This window comes from Meriones unguiculatus, chromosome 7 (assembly GCF_030254825.1).
Source record: "Meriones unguiculatus strain TT.TT164.6M chromosome 7, Bangor_MerUng_6.1, whole genome shotgun sequence".
Taxonomy (NCBI): domain Eukaryota; kingdom Metazoa; phylum Chordata; class Mammalia; order Rodentia; family Muridae; genus Meriones; species Meriones unguiculatus.
Window position 1 is genome coordinate 119,465,815 of NC_083355.1, and position 26,174 is coordinate 119,491,988.

General features: G+C 47.6%; 1 protein-coding gene across 4 annotated transcripts in view; it reads left to right on the forward strand.

Moving 5' to 3' along the window:
* Positions 1–26,174, forward strand: part of Ptprn2 (protein tyrosine phosphatase receptor type N2) — a 695,760-nt gene that overhangs the window by 48,776 nt on the left and 620,810 nt on the right. The window contains exon 1 of one of the 4 annotated variants that reach the window (XM_060388286.1): positions 25,280–25,310. The exons of the other annotated variants lie outside the window; for them this stretch is intronic. Coding sequence (XP_060244269.1) covers positions 25,295–25,310 — 16 coding nt within the window. The 5' untranslated portion in view covers positions 25,280–25,294. Of the gene's footprint in view, positions 1–25,279; positions 25,311–26,174 lie in introns of those variants that run through there. 4 annotated transcript variants of the gene reach the window in all.

Below are 26,174 nucleotides of genomic sequence, written 5' to 3' on the forward strand. Positions count from 1 at the left end.
TTATATTTTTTCTATGTTTAATCTCAGTTTGTGGTACCCAGTACAGAATCAAGACATGCAAGTGCTTTTGTTGCTTGTTTTCTTGCGTATAGGTAGAGTTTCAAGTCTAATTTCACCATGCTAGTCAGCTTCTGGCAGCCTTGCTGGACCTGGAGCTGGGGAGGGCCCCCCACTTGGATGTGTTCAGGAGTCTTTGTTTGTTCTGACGGGGCTGTGGGCATTGCATTCCTAATAGTACTACTGAAGCAATTTGAAGCCCATGGCGAAAATTTTCTTTCTTCATCTTATCTGCTATGGAACGATATTTTTTGGTTATTCATTTTGAAGTTACTTTTCATTTTTTGTTTTTGTTTTGTTTTTGCTGGTTATAAATATAACCCAGGATCATAGTATAAATTTTAGCATTTTGTAAGAACAAGAAGATAAACAGCACTACCAAGGGTGACTTTTATTTAGATTAGCATGTTTCTTCCAGTCTTTTTTTTTTTTCTCAAGTCTGTGATTAAAAATAAATTGGCTAAAGACTCAGGCCTCACACAGCTTCTGTCCTAGTCCTCTATACTGTGTGTGTTGCATAAGCAGTTTTTCAAGTAATTAGAAAAAGTCTTCATGACCTCATTTTCAATGGTGACCTATGAGTGTTTTCATGTTTTGGATACATAAATCTCTGGGTGATGAGAAGCCTTCAGCACCATGAACCAATCCCTAAGTGGGCCCAATCACCCCTTCGGCATCCCGGGGCTGCCCTCACTGAGTAGCTGGGGGTGGACCTAGAACTCCTGACATTCTGGCCTCTGAGACCAGCTCTCAGTAGGGCTTTCTTTCTTATGTGTCCTTGACAAGCCGTCTGGCCTCAGGAGGCCAGCCATGAAACACAAACATAGATTAGGACTCTGTAAGCGCTGGTTAGGGGTAACTGGAGAAACAGGTTCTCCCAGTGGCCAGTGAGGTGGAAAACACTGAGCCCCACTTACCTTCTGGGGAAGCAACTCACTTGTGATTGGACTCAACAAGCACTTAAGCCGGGTACCTGTGCCTTACAGCCTGTGTTTCTCCTCTTAGGTGTTGTTGAGATTACCAGAGAGTAAAGCTCCTTTGCTTCTTTTCCTCTGAGAGGAGTAGAAGGAGCAAGCCATGCTTCTTAGAGCCCAGCCCCCCCAGCCTCACACTTCCTTAGTAACAGAAAAAACCACTGGAGAAGAACTAAGCTGACAGTTCTAGGCTGTGATGCTGTGAAGGGGCCTGGAGGGCTGGTTATTGCTAAAGATGGACACTGGGGAGTCTGGACCACTTTGGGGTGTTGTGTCAGGAGGGAGCATGGCCATTTCCCATGTGCCCCTCCACCGGGCTCTTGGATGTGATTGAGTTAGATGGCTTTAGGGATTTTCCTATCATCAGATCAAGAGAGCTGTGGCTAGCAGTTGAAGCAGGGTGGTCAGAGTGTAATGTGAGCAGACAGACTCTTTCCCTCAGAGCATAGAGGGTGGGTGTAATTCACAGTCTCTTCCATGATGCTCCATATAGGATCTGGGGACCTGCTTCCTCACATAACCCTAGGATTTTTGTGGGACATTGAATTCAGTGTGAACACAGATCACAGCTCGTTGCTTAGGGCTTCTTGACTCTTCAGTGTTTTGTTGTCGATGATTCTCTAGCACATGATGGACACACTTTCAGCAGGCACACCTCTGTAGCTACACAGAAGCACCATTTCAGTCACCAAGTCTCCTGGGTGAGGAGAACAAAACATGTTTGTTTTTCTCTTGTAAATTTCTTGTTGGCTCTTCCTCTTTAAAACAAACCAATCCAGGAGCCCGAAAAGTGGCTTAGCAGGTAAAGACACTTGCTGCCAAACTTGGGCACTAGAGTTCAATCCACAGGACCTGCATGGTGGAGAAGGAGAAAAGTGACCCTTAAAAGGTGCCTTTTGGCTTACACACTCTGTCTCTCTGTCTCTGTCTCTTTGTGTCTCTGTGTCTGTGTGTGTCTCTCAGGCAAACATATCTGCTTATACGTACTGGGGTAACCTGTGTGAGTTGGGGGATGGCATATAAGGGTTAGTGTGTGTGATTTTTCTAGAGAGATGGTAACCTAGGAAATTAAGTGGGGACTGGGCTGGTGTCTTAGTTAGGGCTTTATTGCCATGAAGAGACGCCATGACCATGACATTTGATTGGGATGGCTTACAGTTCAGAGGTTCAATCCATTATCATCATGGCAGAAAGCACGGCAGCACACAGGCAGACATGCTGCTGGAGAAGGAGCAGAAAAGGAGTGAGCCATAGGCCTGGCTTGAGCTTCTAAAACCTTAAAGCTCACTCCCCAGTGATGTGACACACTTTCTCCAACAAGCCACACCTACTCCAACAAGGTAACACATCCTAATAGTGCCATTCCCTATGGCCTATGTGGGCCACTTTTATTTAAACCATCACAGCTGGAGATATGTAGTTCAAGACTTGTGTGCAAAGGTCACAGTGTGTGTAGGTTCCAGCTGTGGGGAGGTGAGGGCTTCCAGCCAGGACTCAGTGTCTGGATGGTCTGTGGCGTAATCATTCTCCATTCATGTGGTCTTCAGGGAATTCTCCTTTGGAGTCTTACACTAACTGTAGGAGCTCACGTGGGAGGTGAGTCTGGAGTCAGTCAGGCCTGGTTGATAGTCTGCAAGATTGGCAGAAGTTGTGGGTAGAGGACAGCCACTGCCACGTACATGTTGGCTAAGCGTGAGAAATGCAAGCTGGACAAAGAAACAGTCATTGTACAAAAAGTAGATCCCTGAGCATTTCTCTGATGCCCTTGGTTATACTAGGTAATAATTAACAGGTCTCCAAGTTCTGGGCTTACATTCATCTCAGGAGGGGGAAGAACAGCAGAAAGGGCCTGACCAGTCCATTAGGGCAGGATGGATGTGGACGCTAGCTCAGAGCCCTGTGCAGCCCACGGTCAACTGTCAATCAGGAGCACAGGCAGTGCTTCTGGCTCAGAGTCCTATTGCTTATTCTGGGTCCAGGGACGACCAGCAGGTCAGACGGGCTGGAGATGCAGCCTGGTGCTCCCGGACACACATGGCCTTGGGTGACCGCCTTGGTGCCCTGCTGCTTTTGTTGGCAGCCTCTGCACAATGGCTGACCTTTTGTTCCCAGTAGGTGGGTGCAGGCTCTCCTTGGCAGATGCCCAGTTTCCAAGACGGCGAAACCTTAGCCACTGGGCGTCTTCCCAGGAGCTTGCTGTGGAAGCAAGTGCCCTCTGTCACTTTCTGTGCCACAGATACTCTAGAACCTACAGTCCCCACAGCTGGGAGCTGGCCCCTCCCCGTGAGACCCAGCACCACACCTTCCATCTTTGGAGAATAGCGCTAAAGCTCTCCACACTTAACCTGACATCTTCACTGTAAAGCTTTTCATGTCTGCAGAAACAGAGCACACCGTGAGGAGTGGGCAGGTGGAGAGGGTATAGAAGTGGGACTGCTGCCATTGTTCAGCTGCTGGTGTGTTTCTGGCCACCTGTGCTGTTCCTGGACTTATAAAGAAGATTGTAACCCCCAATCTTGGTGGTTCTGTCCCTTCAGACATCTCCCTGGATGTGTCTGTGAGCAATGTTCCTTGGGATAAGGACACAAGTAGTGTTATAATTGAACTCATTATACTTGTGTGTTGGTCACTTCTTTGGTGCTGTGGTAAAATATCATGACCAAAAGCTACTGTTAAAGAAAGTTTATTCTGGCTTCCAGTTTCAGAGGGGTAAGAGGCCACCATGGTCAGGCAGGAATGACAAGAAGCAGTAGGCGGGGAGGGAGGAAAAGGAAGATGAGCACCCACATCTGCAAACGTGATAGAGAGTATGGGAGTATGGAGGTGCTGGAAACTCTCAGAGGCCCCCACCCCAGTGACATACCACTCCCATAAGGCTGTGCCCATGAAACATCCCTGAACACTGCTGCCACCTGAGGCCAGTGACTCCATAGCTGAGCCCGGGGGGATGCTTTTCATTCAGACCATCACAATCTGTTTTAACCCACATTCTAGATCAGGCTTTGGGTTAAGAGTTCATTCACTTCCAACATACATCCTATTTGTCTTTCTAAGTGAGGATTGATCTTCTTACCCTGGGTCCTCCTTCTTGTTTATCTTCTTTAGGTGTACAGATTTTAGCATGTTTATCTTATCTTATAGGTCTATTATCCACTTATAATTGAATATATACCATGTGTGTCTTTCTGCTTCTGGGATACCTCACTCAGGATGATCTTTTCTAGTTCCCACCATTTGCCTGCAAATTTCATGATTTCCTTAATTGCTGAATAGTATTCCATTGTGTAAATGTGCCACAATTTCTGTATCCATTCCTCAACTGAGGGGCATCTGGGTTGTTTCCAGCTTCTGGCTATTATAAATAAAGCTGCTACAAATATGGCTGAACAAATGTCCTTGTTGTATACTTGAGCATCTTTTGGAGATATGCCTAGGAGTGGTATAGCTGCATCTTGAGGAAGCACTATTCCTAGTTGTTTGAGAAAGCACCAGATTTATTTCCAAAGTGGTTGTACAAGTTTACATTCCCACCAGCAGTGGAGGAGGGTTCCTCTTTCTCCACAACCTCTCTAGCATGTGATGTCACTTTAGTTTGTGATCTTAGCCATTCTGATGGGTGTAAGGTGAAATCTCAGGGTCATTTTGATTTGCATCTCCCTGATGGCTAAGGATGTTGAGCATTTCTTTAAGAGTTTTTCTTCCATTCTACAATCCTCTACAGAGAGTTCTCTGTTAAGCTCTGTACCCCATGTTTTAATTGGGTTACTTGATTTGCTGCTTTTTAAGTTCTTGAGCTCTTTATATATATTCTTGATATCAGCCCTCTGTCAGATATAGGGTTGGTGAAGATCCTTTCCCAATCTGTAGGCTGTCGTTTTGTTTTGATGACAGTGTCCTTTGCTTTACAGAAGCTTTTCAGTTTCATGAGGTCCCATTTATTAATTGTTGCTCTTAGAGCCTGTGCTGTTGGTGTTCTGTTCAGGAAGTAGTCTCCTGTGCCGATGAATTTAAGGCTCTTCTCCACTTTTTCTTCTAACCCATTTAATGTGTCTGGTTTTATATTGAGGTCTTTGATCCACTTGTACTTTAGTTTTGTGCAGGGTGATAAGTATGGATCTATATAGCAGTGTATCAAAGCAGATGCTGAAACTCATAACCAAACTTTAGGCAGATTGCGGGGAATCATATGAAAGAAGAGAGAGTAACTAAGATCTGGAGAGAACAGGAACTAGTTCCACAAGGACCAAATATATCTGGGCACAGGGGCTCATCTGAGACTGATTCTCCAACCAGGGACCATGCATGGTTATAACCTAGAACCCCTGCTTGGATGTAGCCCATGTTAGCTCCCTCCCTCCTCCCCTCCCAATCCCATTTGTCCTCCCTCTTCTCCACCCATGTCCCTCCCCCAGTCCACTGATAGGAGAGGTCCTCCTCCCCTTCCATCTGACCCTAGCCTAGCAGGTCTCATCAAGGCTGGCTGCATTGTCTTTCTCTGTGGCCTGGTAAGGCTGCACCCCCCTCAGGGGGAGGTGATCAAAGAGCCAGCCACTGAGTTCATGTCAGAGACAGTCCCTATTCCCCTTACTAGTGGACCCACTTGGACACTGAGCTGCCATGGGCTATATCTGTGCAGGGGTTCTAGGTTATCTCATGAAGGGTCTTTGGTTGGAGTATCAGTCTAAGAAAAGATCCCTATGCCCTGATTTTTTTTTCTCCTTGTGGAGTTCCTGTCCTCTCCAGGTCTTTCTATCTCCTCTTTCTTTCATAAGATTCTCTGCATTTTGTCCAAAGTTTGGTTATGAGTCTCAGCCTCTGCTTTGAATACCCTGCAGGGTAGAGTCTTTCAGAGTTCCTCTGTGGTAGGCTCCTGTCCTGTTCCCTGTTTTCTCCTTCTTCTGATGTCCATCCTGTTTGCCTTTCCTAATGAGGATTAATCCTTTTACCCAGGGTCCTTTTTCTTGATTAGCTTCTTTAGGTGTACAGATTTTAGTATGTTTATCCTATATTATATGTCTAATATCCACTTATAAGTGAGTATATACCATGTGTGTCTTTCTGCTATATAAAATGGCCATCATACCAAAAGCAACCTACAAATTCAATGCAATTCCCATCAAATTACCAACACAATTCTTTATAGAACTTGAAAGAAAAATTGTCAACTTCATATGGAACAATAAGAAATCCACAATCGCTAAAGCAATCCTGCACAATAAAAATCTTCTGGAGGCATCAAGACCCCTGATCTCAAGCTGTACTATAGAACAACAATACTAAAAACTGCATGGAACTGGCATAGAAACAGACTGGTGGATCAATGGAATCAAATAGAAGATTCAGAAATAAACCCACACACTTATGGACACCTGATTTCTGACAAAGATACCAAAACCATAGAATGGAAAAAAGATAGCATCTTCAACAAATGGTGCTGGTCTAACTGGATATCTACATGTAGAAAAATGCAAATAGATCCATACTTATCACCCTGCACAAAACTAAAGTACAAGTGGATCAAAGACCTCAATATAAAACCAGACACATTAAATGAGTTAGAAGAAATAGTGGAGAAAAGCCTTAAACTCATCGGCACAGGAGACTACTTCCTGAACAGAACACCAACAGCACAGGCTCTAAGAGCAACAATTAATAAATGGGACTTCATGAAACTGAAAAGCTTCTGTAAAGCAAAGGACACTGTCGTCGGAAAAAAAAAAACAACAACTGCCTACAGATTGGGAAAGGATCTTCACCAACCCTATATCTGACAGAGGGCTGATATCAAGAATATATATAAAGAGCTCAAGAACTTAAAAAGCAGCAAATCAAGTAATCCAGTTAAAACATGGGGTACAGAGCTTAACAGAGAACTCTCTGTAGAGGATTGTAGAATGGAAGAAAAACTCTTAAAGAAATGCTCAACATCCTTAGCCATCAGGGAGATGCAAATCAAAATGACCCTGAGATTTCACCTTATACCCATCAGAATGGCTAAGATCAAAAACTAAAGTGACATCACATGCTGGAGAGGTTGTGGAGAAAGAGGATCCCTCCTCCACTGCTGGTGGGAATGTAAACTTGTGAAACCACTTTGGAAATCAATCTGGCGCTATCTCAGACAACTAGAAATAGCGCTTCCTCAAGATGCAGCTATACCACTCCTAGGCATATCTCCAAAATATTCTCAAGTATACAACAAGGGCATTTGTTCAACCATTCTCATAGCAGTTTTATTTGTAATAGCCAGAAGCTGGAAACAACCCAGATGCCCCTCAACTGAGGATTGGATACAGAAATTGTGGTACATTTACACAGTGGAATATTACTCAGCAATTAAAAACAAGGAAATCATGAAATTTGCAGGCAAATGATGGGAACTAGAAAAGATCATCCTGAGTGAGGTATCCCAGAAGCAGAAAGACACACATGGTATATACTCACTTATAAGTGGATATTAGACATATAATATAGGATAATCACACTGAAATCTGTACACCTAAAGAAGCTAAGCAAGGAGGAACCTGGGTAAAAGGATTAATCCTCATTAGGAAAGGCAAACAGGATGGACATCAGAAGAAGGAGAAAACAGGGAACAGGACAGGAGCCTACCACAGAGGAACTCTGAAAGACTCTACCTTGCAGAGTATCAAAGCAGAGGCTGAGACTCATAGACAAACTTTGGACGAAGTGCAGGGAATCTTATGAAAGAAAGAGGAGATAGAAAGACCTGGAGAGGACAGGAACTCCACAAGGAGAAAAAAAAAATCAGGGCATAGGGATCTTTTCTTAGACTGATACTCCAACCAAAGACCCTTCATGAGATAACCTAGAACCCCTGCACAGATATAGCCCATGGCAGCTCAGTGTCCAAGTGGGTCCACTAGTAAGGGGAATAGGGACTGTCTCTGACATGAACTCAGTGGCTGGCTCTTTGATCACCTCCCCCTGAGGGGGGTGCAGCCTTACCAGGCCACAGAGGAAGACAATGCAGCCAGCCTTGATGAGACCTGCTAGGCTAGGGTCAGATGGAAGGGGAGGAGGACCTCCCATATCAGTGTACTGGGGAAGGGACATGAGTGGAGGAAAGGGAGGGAGGGTGAAATTGGGACAGGAGAAGGGAGGGGGCTACAGTTGGGATACAAAGTGAATAAACTGTAATTAATAAAAAATTAATATATTTTTTTTAAACAAAGAGTACTGTTTTCTGTCAAGGTTTGCAAATCGGGACATGCTCAGGTTCCCTGGCTGGTCTAGTAACCTTGTCAAGGAAATGGATTTCTGGATGGTGCCACTTTACTGTTCTTTATATTTTATGTCCATTGGTAATGATTTTATAAACCCGGAAATGGTGGGTTTTTTTGAAGAAGCCCTGGAGTCTGACTTTGGATGGTGGCATCAGTGTCAGTGCTAAAGGACACCAAAGTGTTAATGAGTGTTCAGTATGGCTCCTGCTGTTCCTGAGGGAAGGGCCCTCAGAGCCTGCTCAGGAGCTGTTGTGGGAAGACTCACGCTGCAGGCAGAGGACCTGCTCAGGAACAAGAGGATCCTGACGGACAGTCATCTGTGGAAGACCATGGCTTACTTTAACTTGTGCCGGTAATGAAAATTTGAAGATGCCCACCCCCACATCCCTAGTTGACATAAATAACACTTTTCATGAAGGAAGGCCTCAGACTAAATACCTAATGCCGACACAAGCTTTTAAAAACTTTTGAGATTATAATATAATTTCAGCATTTCTCCCTCTAAAGCCTTTATATATCCCTCCCTGCTCTTTTTCAAATTCATGCCTTTTTAAAAACTAGTTGCTAGTACACACACACACACACACACACACACACACACACACACACTTATACATAACCCATTCAGAATGTATAATGTGATTTATATGCATGTTTTCAGGGCTGACCATTTGGCGGTGGACAACCAATCAGTGTGCTCTTCCCTGGGGAAGAACACCTTTGCCACTCTCAGCTCAGTTGCCTGTAGTTCTTTGTAGTTGAGAGGGTGTGGCCTAGGGTTGAGGACTTGTGGGATTTTCTTGATCCACTTTGGCATCTCTAGTGGTGTCATCCTTGCTCAGCTGACATTTGGACAGTCATGTTGTCAAGACTTTATGCATATAGCTTGAGAAAGCATTTAACAGTGGTTTAGTTTAACCTCCTTCTCCAAGCCTTTCATTCTCATCTCATCCTTGGAGACTGGGTGAGACACAAGCCAAAAACTGTCTTGCCAAACACTCCAAACTGTGCTTTTCCTTTAAGGGAGGGAGTTTGACAGTCTTGTCTCTGTTTTTTCTTTGGAAGGTGAAGCAGGGAGAGTTGGTTTTATGACTTGGAAAATTATCTTTTCCTTGGCATCTCTGTTTTATGAAATGACAAAGTTGAGCTTGGCATCTCTGTTTTATGAAATGACAAAGTTGAGCTTGGACAGCGGAGGAGTTCTGAAGCCATTGTGTGCTACCACAGAAAATTCATTAAGTGGGAATGTTTCCCACGGCACGCATCCTATCCAGAACACACATGTTTGGCAGAATAGTAATTACACTGAACAGAAAAACTGGTTTCAGTTTAATGATAAGCAGAGTTGGAAAATACAATGAGAGCAGATGGGTTTCATCTGCAGAGTGCTACTGAGCTGGCAAGATTTGGAGACTGGGAAATTACAAAAGGAGGAAGCATGTGGGTGACATGTGGGTGACTCTCCTCTTTTCTTTCTAGGGCAAATCACTTCCTTCTCTTAGCAACATGAGCTTTGTGAGAAACTATTTTAGTTTAGTGGCACTGGAGAATATTAGCAGCCCTAGTAGCATGTAGCCACTAGATCTTGACTGTCTTCAGACCTAAGTTCCTAAATTGCCCCAGGACAGCAATATGGAGCGTATTAGTCTCTTCTACAATTTCCCAAGCACCCTGCAAAGCACAGGCTCAAATGAGGCACATTGTGTCCAGCACCTTCCTACGCTCCCAGCATCTTCCTAAGCCTTCATCATTGTCCTGAGCCTTCAGCATCTTCCCAAGCCTTCACCATCTTCCTGAGCCCCCAGCATCTTCCCAAGCCTTCATCATTGTCCTGAATCCCTAAGCCTTTGGCATCGTCCTGAGCCTCCAACATCCCCCAAGCCTTTAGCATCTTCCTGAACCCCCAGCATGCCCCTAATTCTTCAGCATGTCCTTAAGCCCCCAGCACCCTTCTAAGCTTTCAGCATCTTGAGCCCCTAGCACCCTCCTAAGCCTTCAGTGTCTTTCTGGACCCTCAGCACTCTGTTGAGCTTCTGTCACCTTTATAAGTCCCAAAACCCCTGCAAACCCAGCGCCCTTATGGGTTCCAGTCCTGTAATGCTTCCAGGCCCTTGTGAGCCTCTGCTGCAACCATGGGCCACCAAGAGGTACGGCCTGGGAGGGAGCCATGTGAGTCTTGGCACCCTGATTCAGCTCTACACCTCTTTACTTATTTATAGACTAATTCTGTTCTCAGCATGGAAAAGCTATCCAGCTGTCATAGCTGGCTGAATTCAGCTGCAAAAGCTGAGGGAACTCCAGACTCATAAAACAAGGAGCAGCCACACTGGCAGAGTGGTGTCAGTGCGAAGGGACTTGTTTAATGAGTTCCTCCTCTTCCTGTTGAAAGTTAAAGCAACTCTGAGATAGGAGAGTGTTCTTAGCTCAGTTCTTGGAAACGGGGAGACCCTGTGCATCACGGCCTGCTCTCCACTCACTTCCCTTCCAGTGGCTCTCTGCACCCTCCGGGAACTCTGAATTCCTTCACTGTGCTCCAAGGCCCAGGGGTATCCACTGGTCAGTGAGATTTTAATGAGTTGCAGGCTCTGCAGGGAGTGGGAGGAAGATATCCCGCTAGCCTCATGCTTGCTGCTTCTCCTGGTCCATCTGCCCGCTTATAGCATCCTCATGCCTACATCCCTGTTCGTCTTAATCTTTTAAAAAATGAGACTTGACTCTTTTTTCTTTATTAATTACACTTTATTCCCTTTGTATCCCCCCTGTGGTTCCCTCCCTCCTCCCGTCCCAATCCCTCCCTTCCTCCACCCTCTGCATGCATGCCCCTCCCCAAGTCCACTGAAAAGAGAGTTCTTCCTCTCCTTCCTTCTGATCCTAGTCTATTAGGTCTCATCAGGAGTAGCTGCATTGTCTTCTGTGGCCTGGTAATGCTGCTTCCCCCTCAGGGGGAGGTAATTAAAGAGCAGGCCAATCAGTTCATGTCAGAGGCAGTCCCTGTTCCTATTACAATGGAACCCACTTGGATACTGAACTGCCATGGGCTACATCTGTGCAGGGGTCTAAGGTTATCTCCATGCATGGTCCTTGGTTGGAATATCAGTCTCAGGAAAGACCCCTGTGCTCAGATTTTTTGGTTCTGTTGCTCTCCTTGTGGAGTTCCTGTCCTCTCCAGATCTTACTGTTTCCCACTTCTTTCCTAAGATTCCCTGCACTCTGTCCAAAGAGTTGAGTCTTAACCTCTTTAGCCTCTGCGGAAAGTTTTGGTTAAGCTTGATCATCACTTTCTTACTTCTGGCTTTGCTAGGCATCCGGTGGCCACACTCAGCCTTTGTCATGGAGTGCCCTTGTTTTTTGTCCTTCTTTCCTTTTGGCACATGTTCCTACTCCTACTTGTAGCAGGTACATGGCGGGCCAGACCCCTGGGCCCTACAGAGCCAGGCCGCTGGGCCCTACAGAGCCAGGCCGCTGGGCCCTACAGAGCCAGGCCGCTGGGCCCTACAGAGCCAGACCCCTGGGCCCTACAGAGCCAGGCCGCTGGGCCCTACAGAGCCAGGCTACCATCCGAGCTGTAGCACAAATTCTCACTGCAGAAAAGTGTATGCTGATTGTGGACACATGGATGAGCTGTTCACAAATTTTATGCCAGGAACTCTCCCTCAGTATAATTTCTAAGAGGGGTGGACCCCAAGGCACTGCCACCTTCCTTCTGCTTTCTGACCCCTTCCTGCCAAGAGGTGGGGATAAATTATGGAAGCTGATTTTAAGTTACCACATGCCCACGTTCCTTCTCCCACCTGAAGCAATCCCTACTGTCCCTTTCAGCTGGCTGGTATGTCCAGCTCTAGCTATGGTGTGTACACTCAGCAAGAACTAGGATGACCCCTTGCCTGACTTCATGGACACGACATTCTAAGATGAAATCGTTAGATGTTCAGTCACCTGCAGAAGGAGTTCTCAGGTTGCGGAGGAAGTGTGGTTCTGGAGCCATGCTTTTCCAGGCTCCTGAGAAAGGAGTGGCATATATCAGGACCAACAGGAAGGAAGTCATGCCAGCCACAGCACATTAGGAGAAGCCCGGATATGAATAGAGGGTGAGCCTGAGGGACTGGGCGAAAGCCTGTTTGGGGCTGAATCTGAGGGGCTGAGTCTGGGAGGATGGCTTGGAAGGTGTTCATGCTTACAAACCACAGAGCCCTTTTGTTTCTGGCCACTGAACAGAACAGATGGGGAAGGAGAGGGCTGGGGATAGCAAGACCAGGTGAGGGAGGACAGTGGCTCAGGATAGTGGAGAGAACAGGACTAGGTTAAGAGAAGTTCAGAAGAACGAACTGTCACACTTGGGTGCCGTGTGGAAGAAGTCAGTTAGGGGCCACAGTTTGGGGTGCTCTACCCATGTATGACCTGCTGTTGGTCCACTGACTTCTGCTCCGCTCCCTCCAAACTTCAGAGGGCTGACGAGCCTTGTGCACGCGCACTCCTAAATGAAGCAGGTGAACCCGCTGGGCAGTGCTCACAACCATGGGGGCATGGTTTGGGGACAGCCATCCTCCTCACTGCCCTGGTAGCCTTTGTAAGGCTTTAGCACCAGCAGATTGTGGCTGCCTCACAATTAGAATGTAAAGGTGTGTGTGGATCCAGAGATAGCCCCTGGCTGTGAGAGGTGCTGTGATGGAGTAGGAAGAGGCCAGACTAAGTTTTTCTGGAACCGTTTTCCAGCAGTTATATGGGATATGCAGCAAACTCTGTGAACATCATGCTTCTTTGTCCACCAGAAGGATCACTAGATTCAGAGGCCAGCAGTGTTTTGGGAAAGCTGGTCACGTAGGCACATACCTGGTATGTGCCAACACCCTAGACTGCTCAAAGGAAAGCAGTTTTTCAGCACAAGCCTGTGTTGAGGCATCCCAGGCCACTCTCACCAGTTAGAGGGATGTTTATGCCATGTAGAGGACTGCTTCCTAAGCAAGTTTCCTAATGACAACCAAGAAGCTGCCTTGCAGCCAGCTGTTCAAGGTGACCCTGGTTGAGCCTTGCCAAGGTAAGTATATCAAAGAGCTAACATGATAGATGGCAGTCTAAAAGTTCAAAGCTATCTTAATGGACTAGAGTGCTGGGACAACCTCAAGAAGACAGAAGGCCGTAATTTGGCCATCTAGCTTTACAAAGACTGCTCAAGCACAAGGTGACAGAGACATAGAAATAATGTGCAACAAGTGAAGAATTGACCACCAAATGCCTTGGCTCAAATGTGTCAAATGTGAGGTGGTATGGACCTGAGCTATCCCACTGCTGAGTGTGTCTGCAGGGTGCCTTGTCCGGCTGAAGCTGAGCGAGGGCTTGTGCTATCTGTACTGTCCTGGTCATATCTGGGAACACTGGCTAACGCACGGACAGGCTGTTGAAGACAATGGGGGTGGAATGGTGCTCATCCAGGGAAGAGAATGACCTAACTTTACATGTGTGGACACTGTTGTGGAAGGAGATGATGTCATCTGTTCTGTTCCAGAGAACAGAACTTGGCCCCAAAGTCAAGTTGAGCGCCCTGCCTCACAGTTAAAAAATTAAAGCAAAAGCTGGCCACACAGGTAAGGGGTGATATGCGAGAAGAGCAATGGTGAATAATTGGAGACATCAGTGTTGCAGTGGTATGCAGATGAGGGCCAGGATGAGAAGCCCCGGCAGAGACTGGGAGTGGCTGGAGACCAAGAAGAACCAGGGCTTGCTGAGTTCTAGAGAACATGGCATATAGACACCACATGTGAAAGGAGCTGTGAAACAAGTTGGCCTCCCATGGAAGGCTCTGGGAGAAAGGGTGAGCAGCTGATTAAGGGACGGAGACGTGGGGCTGAAACTGAAATTTTCTAGTGCGTGATGCTGTGATTTAAAATTAAGACAGCTGGGCTGGAGAGATGTCTCAGAGGTCTTCAAAGGCCCTGAGTTCAAATCCTGGCACCACTTGGTGCCCTCTTCTGGCCTGCAGGCAGGACACTGTATAGATAATAAATAAATAAGTCTTAAAAAATTTAAGACATCCCACTTCCCTGTCTCCTCCTATTTATCCCTTTATCCCTCTCTCCTTCTTAGCCCAGGCTGGCCGCTAGCTTCATACATAGCTAAGGATGACCTGAGCATCTGGTACTTGTGGTACAATGATGACAAGCACGGGTCACTGTGCCTGCAGTGCTGCGACTGAACTCAGAATCCGGGACATTCCAGCTACACACTCTAGCACCTGACCTATATACTCAGCCCAATGGGTTCCTTTCCTAAAAGATAACTTTCTTCCCCTTAGTCATCAGAGACTTCCAAGTGATGCCCCTTAGGAGAAAGCATGTTCAAATGGGTGTCGAACCAAATGCCAGGGACTGTTCAGTCAGGCAGTGGGGCGTCTTCTTGGAGAAGCCAAGTGTGGATGTTGCATTTGGGAGGTGGTTTTCTGTTACTTCTTTTTTTTAAACCAAACAGATGGGACAGATCCATCTTCTGTCCTCTTTTCATAAATATTTTCCAAATCACTTTATTAGCTTCCAAGTAAGGGAGAGGCAGGACCAGGTAAACAAGGCTTCACCTGCTGGATGGTGTGCTCGGGAAGTTGTTCATGCTGTGCAGTGTCCGCCTGTAACTCGCTGTCTAGATTAATCTGAACCGTGTTCCTCCCGGTGTTCCTATCACTGGCCGATCCCTCTGTGGATCACTCTAGGCTCCTCCTGTATATATGAAAACACCTACATGCCCCCCAAACAAGAATCCTGTTTTCTGCCATTCAGTGACATCCACCTGCTTAATTTTCAATTCCAGTATGCAATAGAAATGTCAGCATGCTTGGTCGGTACTTTTCCGGAAGCACCTTAGCAGCCAGAGTACAGGGCTGTGTGCAGTTCCCTTAGCTCTAGTGCAAGAGTGTCCACCCATTCCCATAGTCATCTGGGTAACCAGCACCTGTTCACCCGCTGACCACGTCAGTGGGGCGTTCCACACATCTGGAATGCACAGTGTTTCCACGGACCTGGCGCTCTCTGCTGCCTTTTTGTTGTTAAATTCACACATGTTAAGATTTCCTTTGGTATTGTAGGGCTCGGTGGGTTTGAAAATTCCGTACTGCCAGTGACCATGGAAATTACAGACAATGCAGGGCAACCTCTTTGCCCCAGAGTCCTGTGTGTTCAACATTTCACACCCGAGCTCTTTCTGCCTCTCCCTGAGCCTGGAGCCACCACTCATCCTTTTAACATCTCTATAATTTTGCTTTTTCTACAGTTTTCCAACTGACATTTTTTTTTCTCCCACTTACAGTGTACATCTAGCATGGCTTTTGTCCCCAGGGCTGTGACAACTACTCCTTTGCCCTGCTGGCCATACTCCCTGCCCTTATGGACACAAGATGCTTACCTGGAACCATAGGGCTCCAGTGGCCTCTGGCTGGCTACCGTGGTTCTCCAAGACATGGAGAGATGCTGCTGGGGTTGCCAGGCATACAGGATTGTTTTTATTCAGGAAGGTATACATTACATCTGTATACCTTCTGAGGTTTGCCAGCGAGAAGCTGGTTAGCTGGCGAGTCACCTACATGAGCCACATGGGTTAGGAGAATCAGACAGAGCAAGGCTCCCGCTGTGGATTTCACCTTAACCGCCACATATACTGCTGTGCTAAGTAACTTCCCATTCCACTGGCAATGGCTGTCTAACCCGCATTAGTGTCATGTGTGAGCCTGCTTGCTTCCGCAGGCCTGGAGGGTGATGTGGGAAAGGGCGGTTCTCCGCTGGAGCCCGTGCTGGCCACACTGACTGCCCAAAAGGCTCCTGAGGTGAAAGGGAGGAAAGGGGATAGTGGGCTGCTATTAGCCCAGTGCAGGGTCAAGGGTGTGTGTCCCGCTGGCTCTTGGTCCTGAGAAATGCTTCCCTCTCTGACTGAGGACAATACACTCCAAGTTGCAAGTGCATTAACGTGTCTTTATTAGCTGAGAGGGAGTTTTGTAAAGTGCATCTTCTGCTGGCAGAGGAACCTGGTGGTGGAGGAATCTCACAGCCAAATACTTGCTTCTCATTAGGACCACTGTCTGCTTTTGGGAAGACGTTGCATGTCTGATTAGTCTCTGGTGAGACTTACTCATCCTGTCACTTCATCCATTGCTTGTACTATGATCTGGCATGCTAAGCCTTATCCCCTCCATTCTCCTTCCCTCGGCCCTGCATTTCATCTTAGGACATGACTGTGTTTCCTCCAGCCATGAGGAGTTTTACCATTTCTGAGCATGGTGAGAATGTGGGTTGGGATTGGGGAGACCCAAAAAACAATGTTGGGAGGTGGAGCTGGAGAGACAGCACCTGCCTCAGGACAGACACTGGGCCAGGTGAAGCTGGAGAGAGAGCCTCAGGACAAACACTGGGCCTACCTGAGGCACATGAGGCATTTATGGGCAATAATTTGAGAAGAAATTATTCCCTTCTTTACTTGCTTGTTCAGATGCTAACCATAGAGCATGGGGCTTATGCTGAGAAGGGGAAATGTAACTTCCAAAGAGCACCTAGGATATCTGAACAACTGTGTCTCCGAGGCAGGCTGGAATACTGAGAGAATATTGGTCATTCCCTCAGAGGGACACCCCACCACCAATCATGAAACACAGGGAGCTTTGGGAGTGTGATCAAGAATCTGGAAACAAAAGCCCTCAACACCTCTACCAGGCCATTCTCACCATTTACGATGTACAAATGCCATCTCTTCCCCACGGAGGACTGTTTTCCTGTCTTTTTCTTGCACGGTGAATGTCCTCATATACCGTGTCATGTTTTTTATCCTCTTAAAGAAAATTTCCTCCAGCTGTTGGGGTTGTAGCTCGGTGCTGGAGTGCTTGTCTATCATGCAGAAGGTCCTGGGTTCAATCTGAAAAGAGAGAAAGAAACTTATCTTTAAACTCAGTTGGGTGATGGGGTGTAGCTCAGTGGCAGAGTACTTGCTTAGTATGCACAAAGGCCTGGGGTTGGTTCTTAGCCCTGCATACACTAGGCATGGTGGTGCACACTTATGGTCCCAGCACTGGGCAGCTAGAAGCAGGAGGATCTGAGGTTCAAGGTCATTCTCAGCTATACTGTGAACTCGAGGCATCCCAGGCTGCACAAGATCCTGTCTTAAAAAACTGCTTTCCTGACACACCTGATATATACTCACTTATAAGTGGATATTAGACATATAATATAGGATAATCATACTAAAATCTGTACACCTAAAGAAACTAATCAAGAAGGAGGACCCTGGGTAAGATGCTCAATCCTTATTCAGAAAGGCAAATGCGATAGACATTGGAAGAGGGAAAAAACAAGGAACAGGACAGGAGCCTACCACAGAGGAACTCTGAAAGCCTCTACCCTGCAGGGTATCAAAGCAGAGGCTGAGACTCATAGCCAAACTTTAGGCAGAGTGCAGGGAATCTTATGAAAGAAGGGGGAGATAGAAAGACCTGGAGGGGACAGGAGCTCTACAAGGAGAGCAACAGAACCAAAAAGTCTAGACACAGGGGTCTTTTCTGAGACTGATACTTCAAACAAGGACCATGCATGGAGATAACCCAGAGCTCCTGCACAGATATAGCCCATGGCAGCTCAGTGTCCAAGAGGGTACCCTAGTAATAGGAACAGGGACTGTCTTGGACATGAACTCAGGGGCTGGCTCTTTGATCACCTCCCCCTGAGGGGGGAGCAGCCTTACCAGGCCACAGAGGAAGACAGTGCAGCCAGACTTCATGAGACCTGATAGGCTAGGGTCAGATGGAGGGGGAGAGTGGACTGGGGGAGGGGCATGGGTAGAGAAGAGGGAGGGCAAGTGGGATTGGGAGGGGTGAGGGAGGGGGCTACAACTGGGATACAAAGTGGATAAACTGTAATTAATGTAAAAATAAATTTTTAAAAGGAAAAAAAAAAGGGGGTGGGCCTTCCTTAGACCATGACGTAGAGGACTTGTTCAAAGCCTGAGAGGCCCTTGGGTAAATGTATTCTTGCTATGGCTGCTGTTGACCATGCTCCCATTGCTTATAGCATTTTGGCACAGAGGAAAGAATCAGGTCTCCGGTCTTCCTTCCTGTGCAAACGTGCCAGCATCTCTCCATGACTCACCCGCAGCTCTTCACTGTGTGGCCCAGAGGCTGTGCTCTGGGGCTACCCTCCTGCTGTAGTTTGAATATTCTACCTGTCCCTTTAGTGGGTCGTCCTGAGAATCCGCAAGACAGAGGGGAATGAAGCAATGACGTCTAGGAAGGAGGGAGAGGTTTAAGATTTGTGCTCTGCACTTCCGTGATATTCTGTTCCTGCTTTCTGTCAGGATTTTAAACTCTGGCCCTGTGCTACGCTGCTTAATCTTTCTGCTTGGATTTCTAGGAAGAGGAAATGGGACCAGATAACAAGCCCAGGTTGGCCTGAAGTGGTTCACAGGCATTCGTGTCAGGCCTGCTGACTGAGGGGCAGCTTACAGTGGCAGCACCCTGTGCCAGGAGCTCCCTGTGGAGGCTGCCATGATGCTTTTACTTCTTGTTCGCCCATCAGCCTGTTCCTTCTTTAGAATCGTTACTCACCAGCTCTGGCATCCTATACCATCTCTGTGGAGACACTGCTGATCTTCTCCCAGGTCCCTCTGGCCCATGCCTGCATGCCTGATGTCACCTCCTGTATCCCACTTACCTTGGCAATCACAGAGCACGCTGGCTACTCTTCAGCATCATTAGGGTGCTTGTCAGCCTCCGTCTCCAGCACCCTGCTTCCCTCCACATTCCTGACAGCTCTGGTGTTTTGGTCAGTTAAGGTCACACCAAGGCCAGGTCCTTGACTCTTTCTTCCTCATCCTTCAATCAAGCTCAGAGACTCCATCCACCTTAGTCCTGCATCCTAGTCATCAGATAAATGTACCTGATGTCTTAGTTAGGGTTTCTTATTGCTGTGACCAAACACCATGACAGAAAAGCAAGTTGAGGAGAAAAGGGTTTATTCAGTGTATACTTTCACATTGCTGTTTATCACCACAGGAAGTCAGGACAGGAACTCAAGCATGGCAGGAACCCGGAGGTAGGAGCTGATGCAGAGGCCATGGAGGGGGCTGCTTACTGGACTGCTCCCATGGCTTGCTCCGCCTGCTTCCTTATAGAACCCAGGACACCAGCCCAGGGTTGGCATTACCCACCATGAGCTGGGTCCTCCCTCATTGATCACTAATTGAGAAAATGCCTTACACCTGGATCTCATGGAGGCATTTCCTCAACTGAAGCTCCTTTCTCTCTGATGACTCTAGCTTGTGCCAAGTTGACACAAAGCCAGCCAGTACACCTGGCTTAGAAAGTTGTGGAAATGCCAGTTTTACCTGTGCAGTTCTCCTGAAGCCTTCTTCGGTGATGTCTCTTGCTACCGGTGGCAGTGGGGCAATCCCACGGTTGGCTTGGCCCAATCTGTATGCCTTTGCCACGCAGACTTTTCTTCATATCACACCTGTCCCAACTGGAGCTGACCCTCCCCATCTCCTTGCCTTTCTTTTTAATCCCAGTCTACTGTTGGGTCCTCAGGAACTTGCTGGTTGGTAGTCCCCAGCTGACAGGGCTGAGGGTTCTATGGTATGCCTTTCTGTTGATGGGATGAGTAATTAGGGAACAGCCCCAGACATAAACCTACCACCTAGCTGGGCGTGGTGGCACTCGCTTTTAATCCCAGCACTCAGGAGGCAGAGGCAGGTGGATCTCTCTGAGTTTGAGGCCAGCCTAGTCTACAAAGTGAGTCCAGAACAGCCAAGGCTATACAGAGAAACTCTGTCTCAAAGGGCAAAAGAGGCAGGAATATATACCATCTAAACGTGTGTTTTAGTGTAGCATTTTTTCTTTTAACTGGTGTTATCTTCAGAAGACCACAGTCCTGCATCTCTTATGTGTCCACTGTGCAGATGTCATACCATTAGAGACAGAACAGATGAGAACTGGTCTTAAGAGAGAAGTCTACACACACATAGATGGCAAAGTGTGAGTATGTCCTGGTGGCTCTGAGTGTGGCATTAAGATACACCAAGAGGCGCTAAAATACAGCCTCTGTCAGAGCTTCATTCTGCCAGTAGTGTCCTGTGGACTCATTCAGCTCAATCTTTTATTTGTTTGTTTGTTTATTTATTCATTCATTTCTAATAATGATTCACACTCATGGCTAGAGATCCAAGGGAGAGAGAGAAGTGGAGTATGCGTGGGACAGCAGCTCCATCGGCTTCTAAGTTTACGGGATGTTTTGACTTATGCTTTTCCCTGGCATCCCCAGCAACTGTATAAGGAGAGAAGGGAGGGACATTCTGGCCTTAACAAACCCAGAAGCTGAGAAGTCAAGGCTTACTCAGACTATTGGCAATAGAGCAGTTTGGTGTACCATTCTATAGTCTTGTTAAGGTATCATGGGATTGTTTTTGTGAAAGTTCATTTGGAGGGGCAAAGTCAGAGCTACCCCAGCCACTCACAGTGAAGATGGCTGATGACAGCATGATTTAACGCAATTTCTTCAGGGGAAACTGATAAAGTAGATGGTTTTCATGTGAGAAAAGTAGTGCTTGGGAAGACATTAACATCCATTGTCCCCAACCCCAGATCCAGAACTCATCTTCTGGAAAAGCAGCACCTACAGTGGAGTGGGGCAAATAACGGGGCAGCAGGGGAGCCACAGATGCAGGATCTGACCGCATGGAGCGAGGCAGGCAGCAGAGGGCAGGAACACTTGTGTTTTGCTGGGATAGGTTGAGAACCTGGAGTGAGGTGCCACCTCTTTTCTTCCTCCACGTTCTGTCATTTCTGCCCTTGGTGGCTGGCAGATGTCTTCAATCTTGAAGGGGAAATGGGGTGTCTTCGCCGCTGTTCTACTGCTATGAAAGACACCTTGACCAATGAAACTCCTATAAAAGAAAACATTTAATGGAGGCTTGCTTACAGTTTCAGAGGTTTAGTTCATTATCATCATGGAGGGGATCATGATGGCACACACACACACACACACACACACACACACACACACACACACACGGTGCTGGAGCAGTACCTGAGGGCTACATTCTAATCCACAGGCTGAAAGAGAGAGATGGTGAGCTTGTGATTTTGAAACCTCACTTCCTCCAATAAGGCCACACATTATAATCCTTCTAATCCTTTCAAATGGTGCCACCACTCTCTGGTGACTAAGCATTTGAATATATGAGCCAATAGGAGCTATTCAAACCACAGCAATAGGGTGAGGGCTAGTCACCACTAGTAAAAGAAGCTAGCCCCATGTTGTAGCCCTGGATGAAACATGTGCCTAGTGCAGAGCTGAGTGGGCTCTGACCCAGCAGCAAAGAGGCACGTGTAGGCAGAGGTGCTATGCTTCCCATTGTATTCAAGATGCTCAGCAGACCCCTGCAGGCCCAGCAAGGTGTTGATGTTTCCAGCAGAAGTAGCCTTCAGGTCCAAGGCAATCATTCTCATTGCTTTGCTTTGGTTAATTTCTTTTTTAAACTTCATTTTATGTGTATGGGTACTTTGCCTGCATGCATATCTGTACTCCATACCAGTGCCTGGTGCCACAGAGCCCAGAAGAGGGCACCAGGTCATTTGGAACTGGAGTCACAGACGGTTGTGAGCTGCCACACAGGGACTGGGAACTGAACCTGGGTCCTCTGGAAGAGCAGCCAGTGCTGTTAACTGTTGAGCCATCTCTATAGTTTTATTTTGTTTTTCTTTGAGACAGAGTCTTGTTAATGCTTTACATTAACCTGGAAATCAGTTTGTAGCCTAGCCTGGCCTCCAGTCATTCTCCTGAGCTGGTGTTAGAGGTGTAACTGTGTACTGTGAAGACTAACTGTGAGAAGTCAGAGACCTTCACCATGTTGGAATCCAAAGAGCAGGTCATCCTGGTGTTCAGCTCCTTGGCCCCCTTCCTGGCACATGACGACCCTGTTGATCAACCTGGAAATTCAAAGCTCTGAGCCTGGCCAGCACCGCTGAGAACGGCGCACATTTCTTCTGCTTCAGAGCTAGGCCTCTACGCTCTGCATACCTGTCCACGGGGGTCCTTGCTGGGGCCCCTGCCATCCAGAGCTGGCTGGGTAGACAAGAAAGTCAGACCCATCAGTGTACCAGCTTTGCTGCCCCTGCCTCTTGGCTTCTCCTCAAATGGCCAATCTTCTCTTCCCCAGTCCAGAACGAGCCCCAAGAATGACTTCATAACCCTCAAAATGAAAGTTATCACTTACTCACCTTTCAAAGAACCCTAGGGTTCTAGCTGTTTGGAGGCTAGCCTCCTGCTGACCTGGCATAGGATTTAGTCTCAGAGGCAGGGAGCTTTGAGGCAGTCACCATTCTTGAGCTCTACCATGACATATCTTGCTGTGCTCAGTGGCAGGCAGGCTTAGGGCACATCCCTTGATTGTGCAAGGGGAAGTTGCCAGGCCCTTTAGCCAATAGGAAGTGGGGAGATGTAGGGTATGTGAGGATGGGGAACTTTGTGGATACTCATGCCACCCGCTGTCTGAGGTAATGGAATTTCCTCCCACGTGCTGGGATGGGCAAGGCTCTCCTGGTGGCTGCCTGGTGTACAGAGAGTGGTATAGAGCAAGTACTGTTTCCGCTTGTCTCTCAGCCCTGCCAGGCCGCCAGTGATGGCCACGCATGGCCAAGGAGCTGTCAGGCTAATGCTAGGTGCAGCCTCCTCCTCTCTCTCTTGAAATTGCAGTCACAGATTTTGTCTGCATCCTGGGTGGAAAGAGCTGATACCCTGATACAGGCACGAGGATGTCTGAGCTCAATGAGGCAAGGGTATCTGGGCTTCTGGATTTTAATCTCACACTTTCCAGGATTTAATGCAGGGGCAGGGCCTGTAGTGCAGACTCCCACGCACCTCTGTCCCTGCCTAGGGGGCCCCGACTGACTCAACACATCCTTGTTGTTGTGGTTCTGATAGGAACATTTGTAGAAGGATGTCTGGGTCTGAGGAGTCTGAGGACTCTGTTATCTTCATAGCCAGCTGATGCTGAGACAAGGAGCAGGCCCACCTAGGCAGCAATCTCTGCTCAAGGCTTGGTTGTAGCACTGTCCTCAGCTCCTGTGGGTATCTGGATGGTGCTCATTCATAGCTGAGAAGCAGAGGGTGAGGGGGCCCACAGAACATGTAGAGCTGGCTGGTAGACCTCAGGTGCTCCCCTCCTGGTTCAGAACGAGGCGAGGTGATCCTAAAAGAATAACCCCCAAATCTTACTTCTATGTCTGTGAAGCTGCTGGCATTGAGGTTACTTAGTACCATCCCTAGAGCCATCAGCGTTTCTACTTGGAAGGAAGGGGGTGGCTTCGATGGGCATCAAGAATGCTGCTGGCTCTGTTGGTGTTGGCAGGGCTTGAGCACAGCTGCTGCTGCTGCTGTTGTTATTTTACATCTTTAGAGTGACACAGACAGCCTCCTGTGAAGGGTGGCAGTGCGCAGAAATGTACAGTGTAGCCTCTGATGGCAGAGCTCGCTGGGGGCCACCAGAGCCACTGGAGCAGGGGCTGGTAAGGCTTCTAGAAGGTGCAGGGCAGGTGGGGAGAAAGGAGACTTGCATTGTTTTACCTGCATTCCATCTGTCAGGTTGTGAAGTCTGTGTGTGCTTCTTGTGAAAGGCTGACCAGTATTGTCACATATGACCCAGGAATGATAGTACCTCCCTTCCCTTCACCTGCACAGGAGGAGCATAGACCTTCCTAACAGACCTAGTCCAGACACAGTATTAGAAGTGATGCTAGCTGGTCAAGGGAGGTCCTCCTCCTCCTCCTCACCTTCCACCCCTCCTCCTCCTCACCTTCCTCCTCCTCCTCTTCCTTCTTCATGAGATTTCATGTAACCTAGTCTGGCCTCACACTCACTAGATAGCCAAGATGACCGCGAATTTGTGAACCTCCTTCTGTCAACTCCCAAGTTCTCACATTAGAGATATGTGCCACTAACCTGCCTGTTGTTATGTGGTCCTGGGAGTTAACCTGGGGCTTCACTAGGCAAGCACTCTACCAACTGAACTATTCCTCAGCCTGAAGTGCCCCATATGGGTCCCTGGCTGAGGCCCTGGAGTCTCAGAACTAAGCCTCAGGAAATAGAATTCATTAACACAAGCCATGATGCTGAGTCAGGCTGCCCAAGTTTCTTCATGCTGGTTCATGCCATTAAATGCAGGCTTCTATCATGTGGATTCTCCAGGCTTCTGGGAATGTTTAACACACAATTTAGAATGTCTAGTGTGTCCCTGTGTGTCTTAGTTACTTTTCTATTGCTTTAATAAAACACCACAAAAAACCAAACCAAACCAAACCAAAACACCACAACATAGATAACTTAGAAGGTGTTTACAATTTCAGAGGGTTAGAGTCCATGGAACAAAAGCATGGTGTCAGGAACAGCTGAGGGTCGTAAGTTGATCCATAATTAGGAGGCAGAGAGAGAGGAGGGGTGCTGGAGGCTTTTGAAACCTCAAAGTCCACCCCCAGTGACACACCTTCTAAACAAGGCCACACCTCCTAATCCTTGTCAAACAGTTCTACCAGAATATCCAGCAGTCCAGCAGCAGGACAAACCAGCAGCAGCAGGGGGAACAGCCACTGCCACAGACCTTCTTGGGGCTCTCCATTTTATACCCCCTTCAGAGTCCCTAGACTTCAACTGTCTGCCGCTGGCAAAGATCATGCCCCTGCTAGTGCACGAGGCAAATCATAATCACCTGCTGAGAAGCAGCCTCTTATTGCACACCTGGGAATAAAACAAAACATAACAACGTTTTTAAAGAAACCAAAGCTCACTGCAGACACCTATCTTGGGGCCCTTGAGTCAAAGCCAATAGGCTCTATAGTCTGGGTGGATTTTCCATCCTCTCTTTGTGTTTCTTCAGAGTCAGCTTTGGGTTAGTGCTTCACACCGGCAGCGTTGAACAGAGGTGCAGCTCAGTGGCTGAGAGGCAGGCTTAACCTCACTCACCGTGCCTGTCAGCGATGGACTCTGGAGCTGCCACAGTCTGCTGTCCATGCTGCTCCTGCCAGGTAAGGGGCAGCTCAAAGAGGACCAAGCTGCAGAGAGGAGGGTAGAGGCGCTGCCACAGAGAGCTCCGAAGAGGAAACACTGGAGGGAACGATGTGGGAGAATGCTTTGTTATGTGTGGATTGCTACCATGGGAAAACAGTAATACACTCATTATTAACTCATGCTACATGAGCCACACACCAGATGGGGTTTGCTAAGTTTTATTTGGCTACAATACTAAATGATCTCAAAGAATTATCAGATCCCAGTTATGAGAATTTGGTAATAGTAGCTGGGATTCTAAGAATGCCCAGCTGCTCTGCAGGAGACTCAGAGTATCCATTCTGCTCGTGTGACGTGCCCGAGGGGGACAATGTTTTATTATTTTGGTGAGAGAATTCAGTTTTACACTGATATATTCTAATTCTTGCAAGTAAAAGAAAAACTATCATGTCCTTATTGATTGCACTTTTGCATGAGTCTCAGAGCCTTTGCCAAAACAGTAAGCAGGAGGGTAGTTAGTCTGGCTCCCTCTCCTGGAGGGATCCCTGGATCTGGGATCATGTCTCTCCACCAATGTCACGGGCCTAGAACTGGGAAGAAGCTGGGCAGGTGTGCGCTGCACTGGTAAGTGCTTCTCAGGTGGGCATGGGTGAGGACCACGTGGGCCAGGCCACTTAGGTAGTAAGGGCCAGGTTTCCCATCCGCCAGGGAGGTCGTGACCTTTTACTTGCTGTTTCACAACAAGGACAGGATAGGAGAGCTGTTCTGGCCTGAGCATTTGCAGAAGGACTAGATCAGCTTTCCTTCTGAAAGCAGCAGCAGCAAAGGATCCGGGAGGGTGACTGGAAATAGACTTGAATTCTGAGAAAACAGAGATCAGT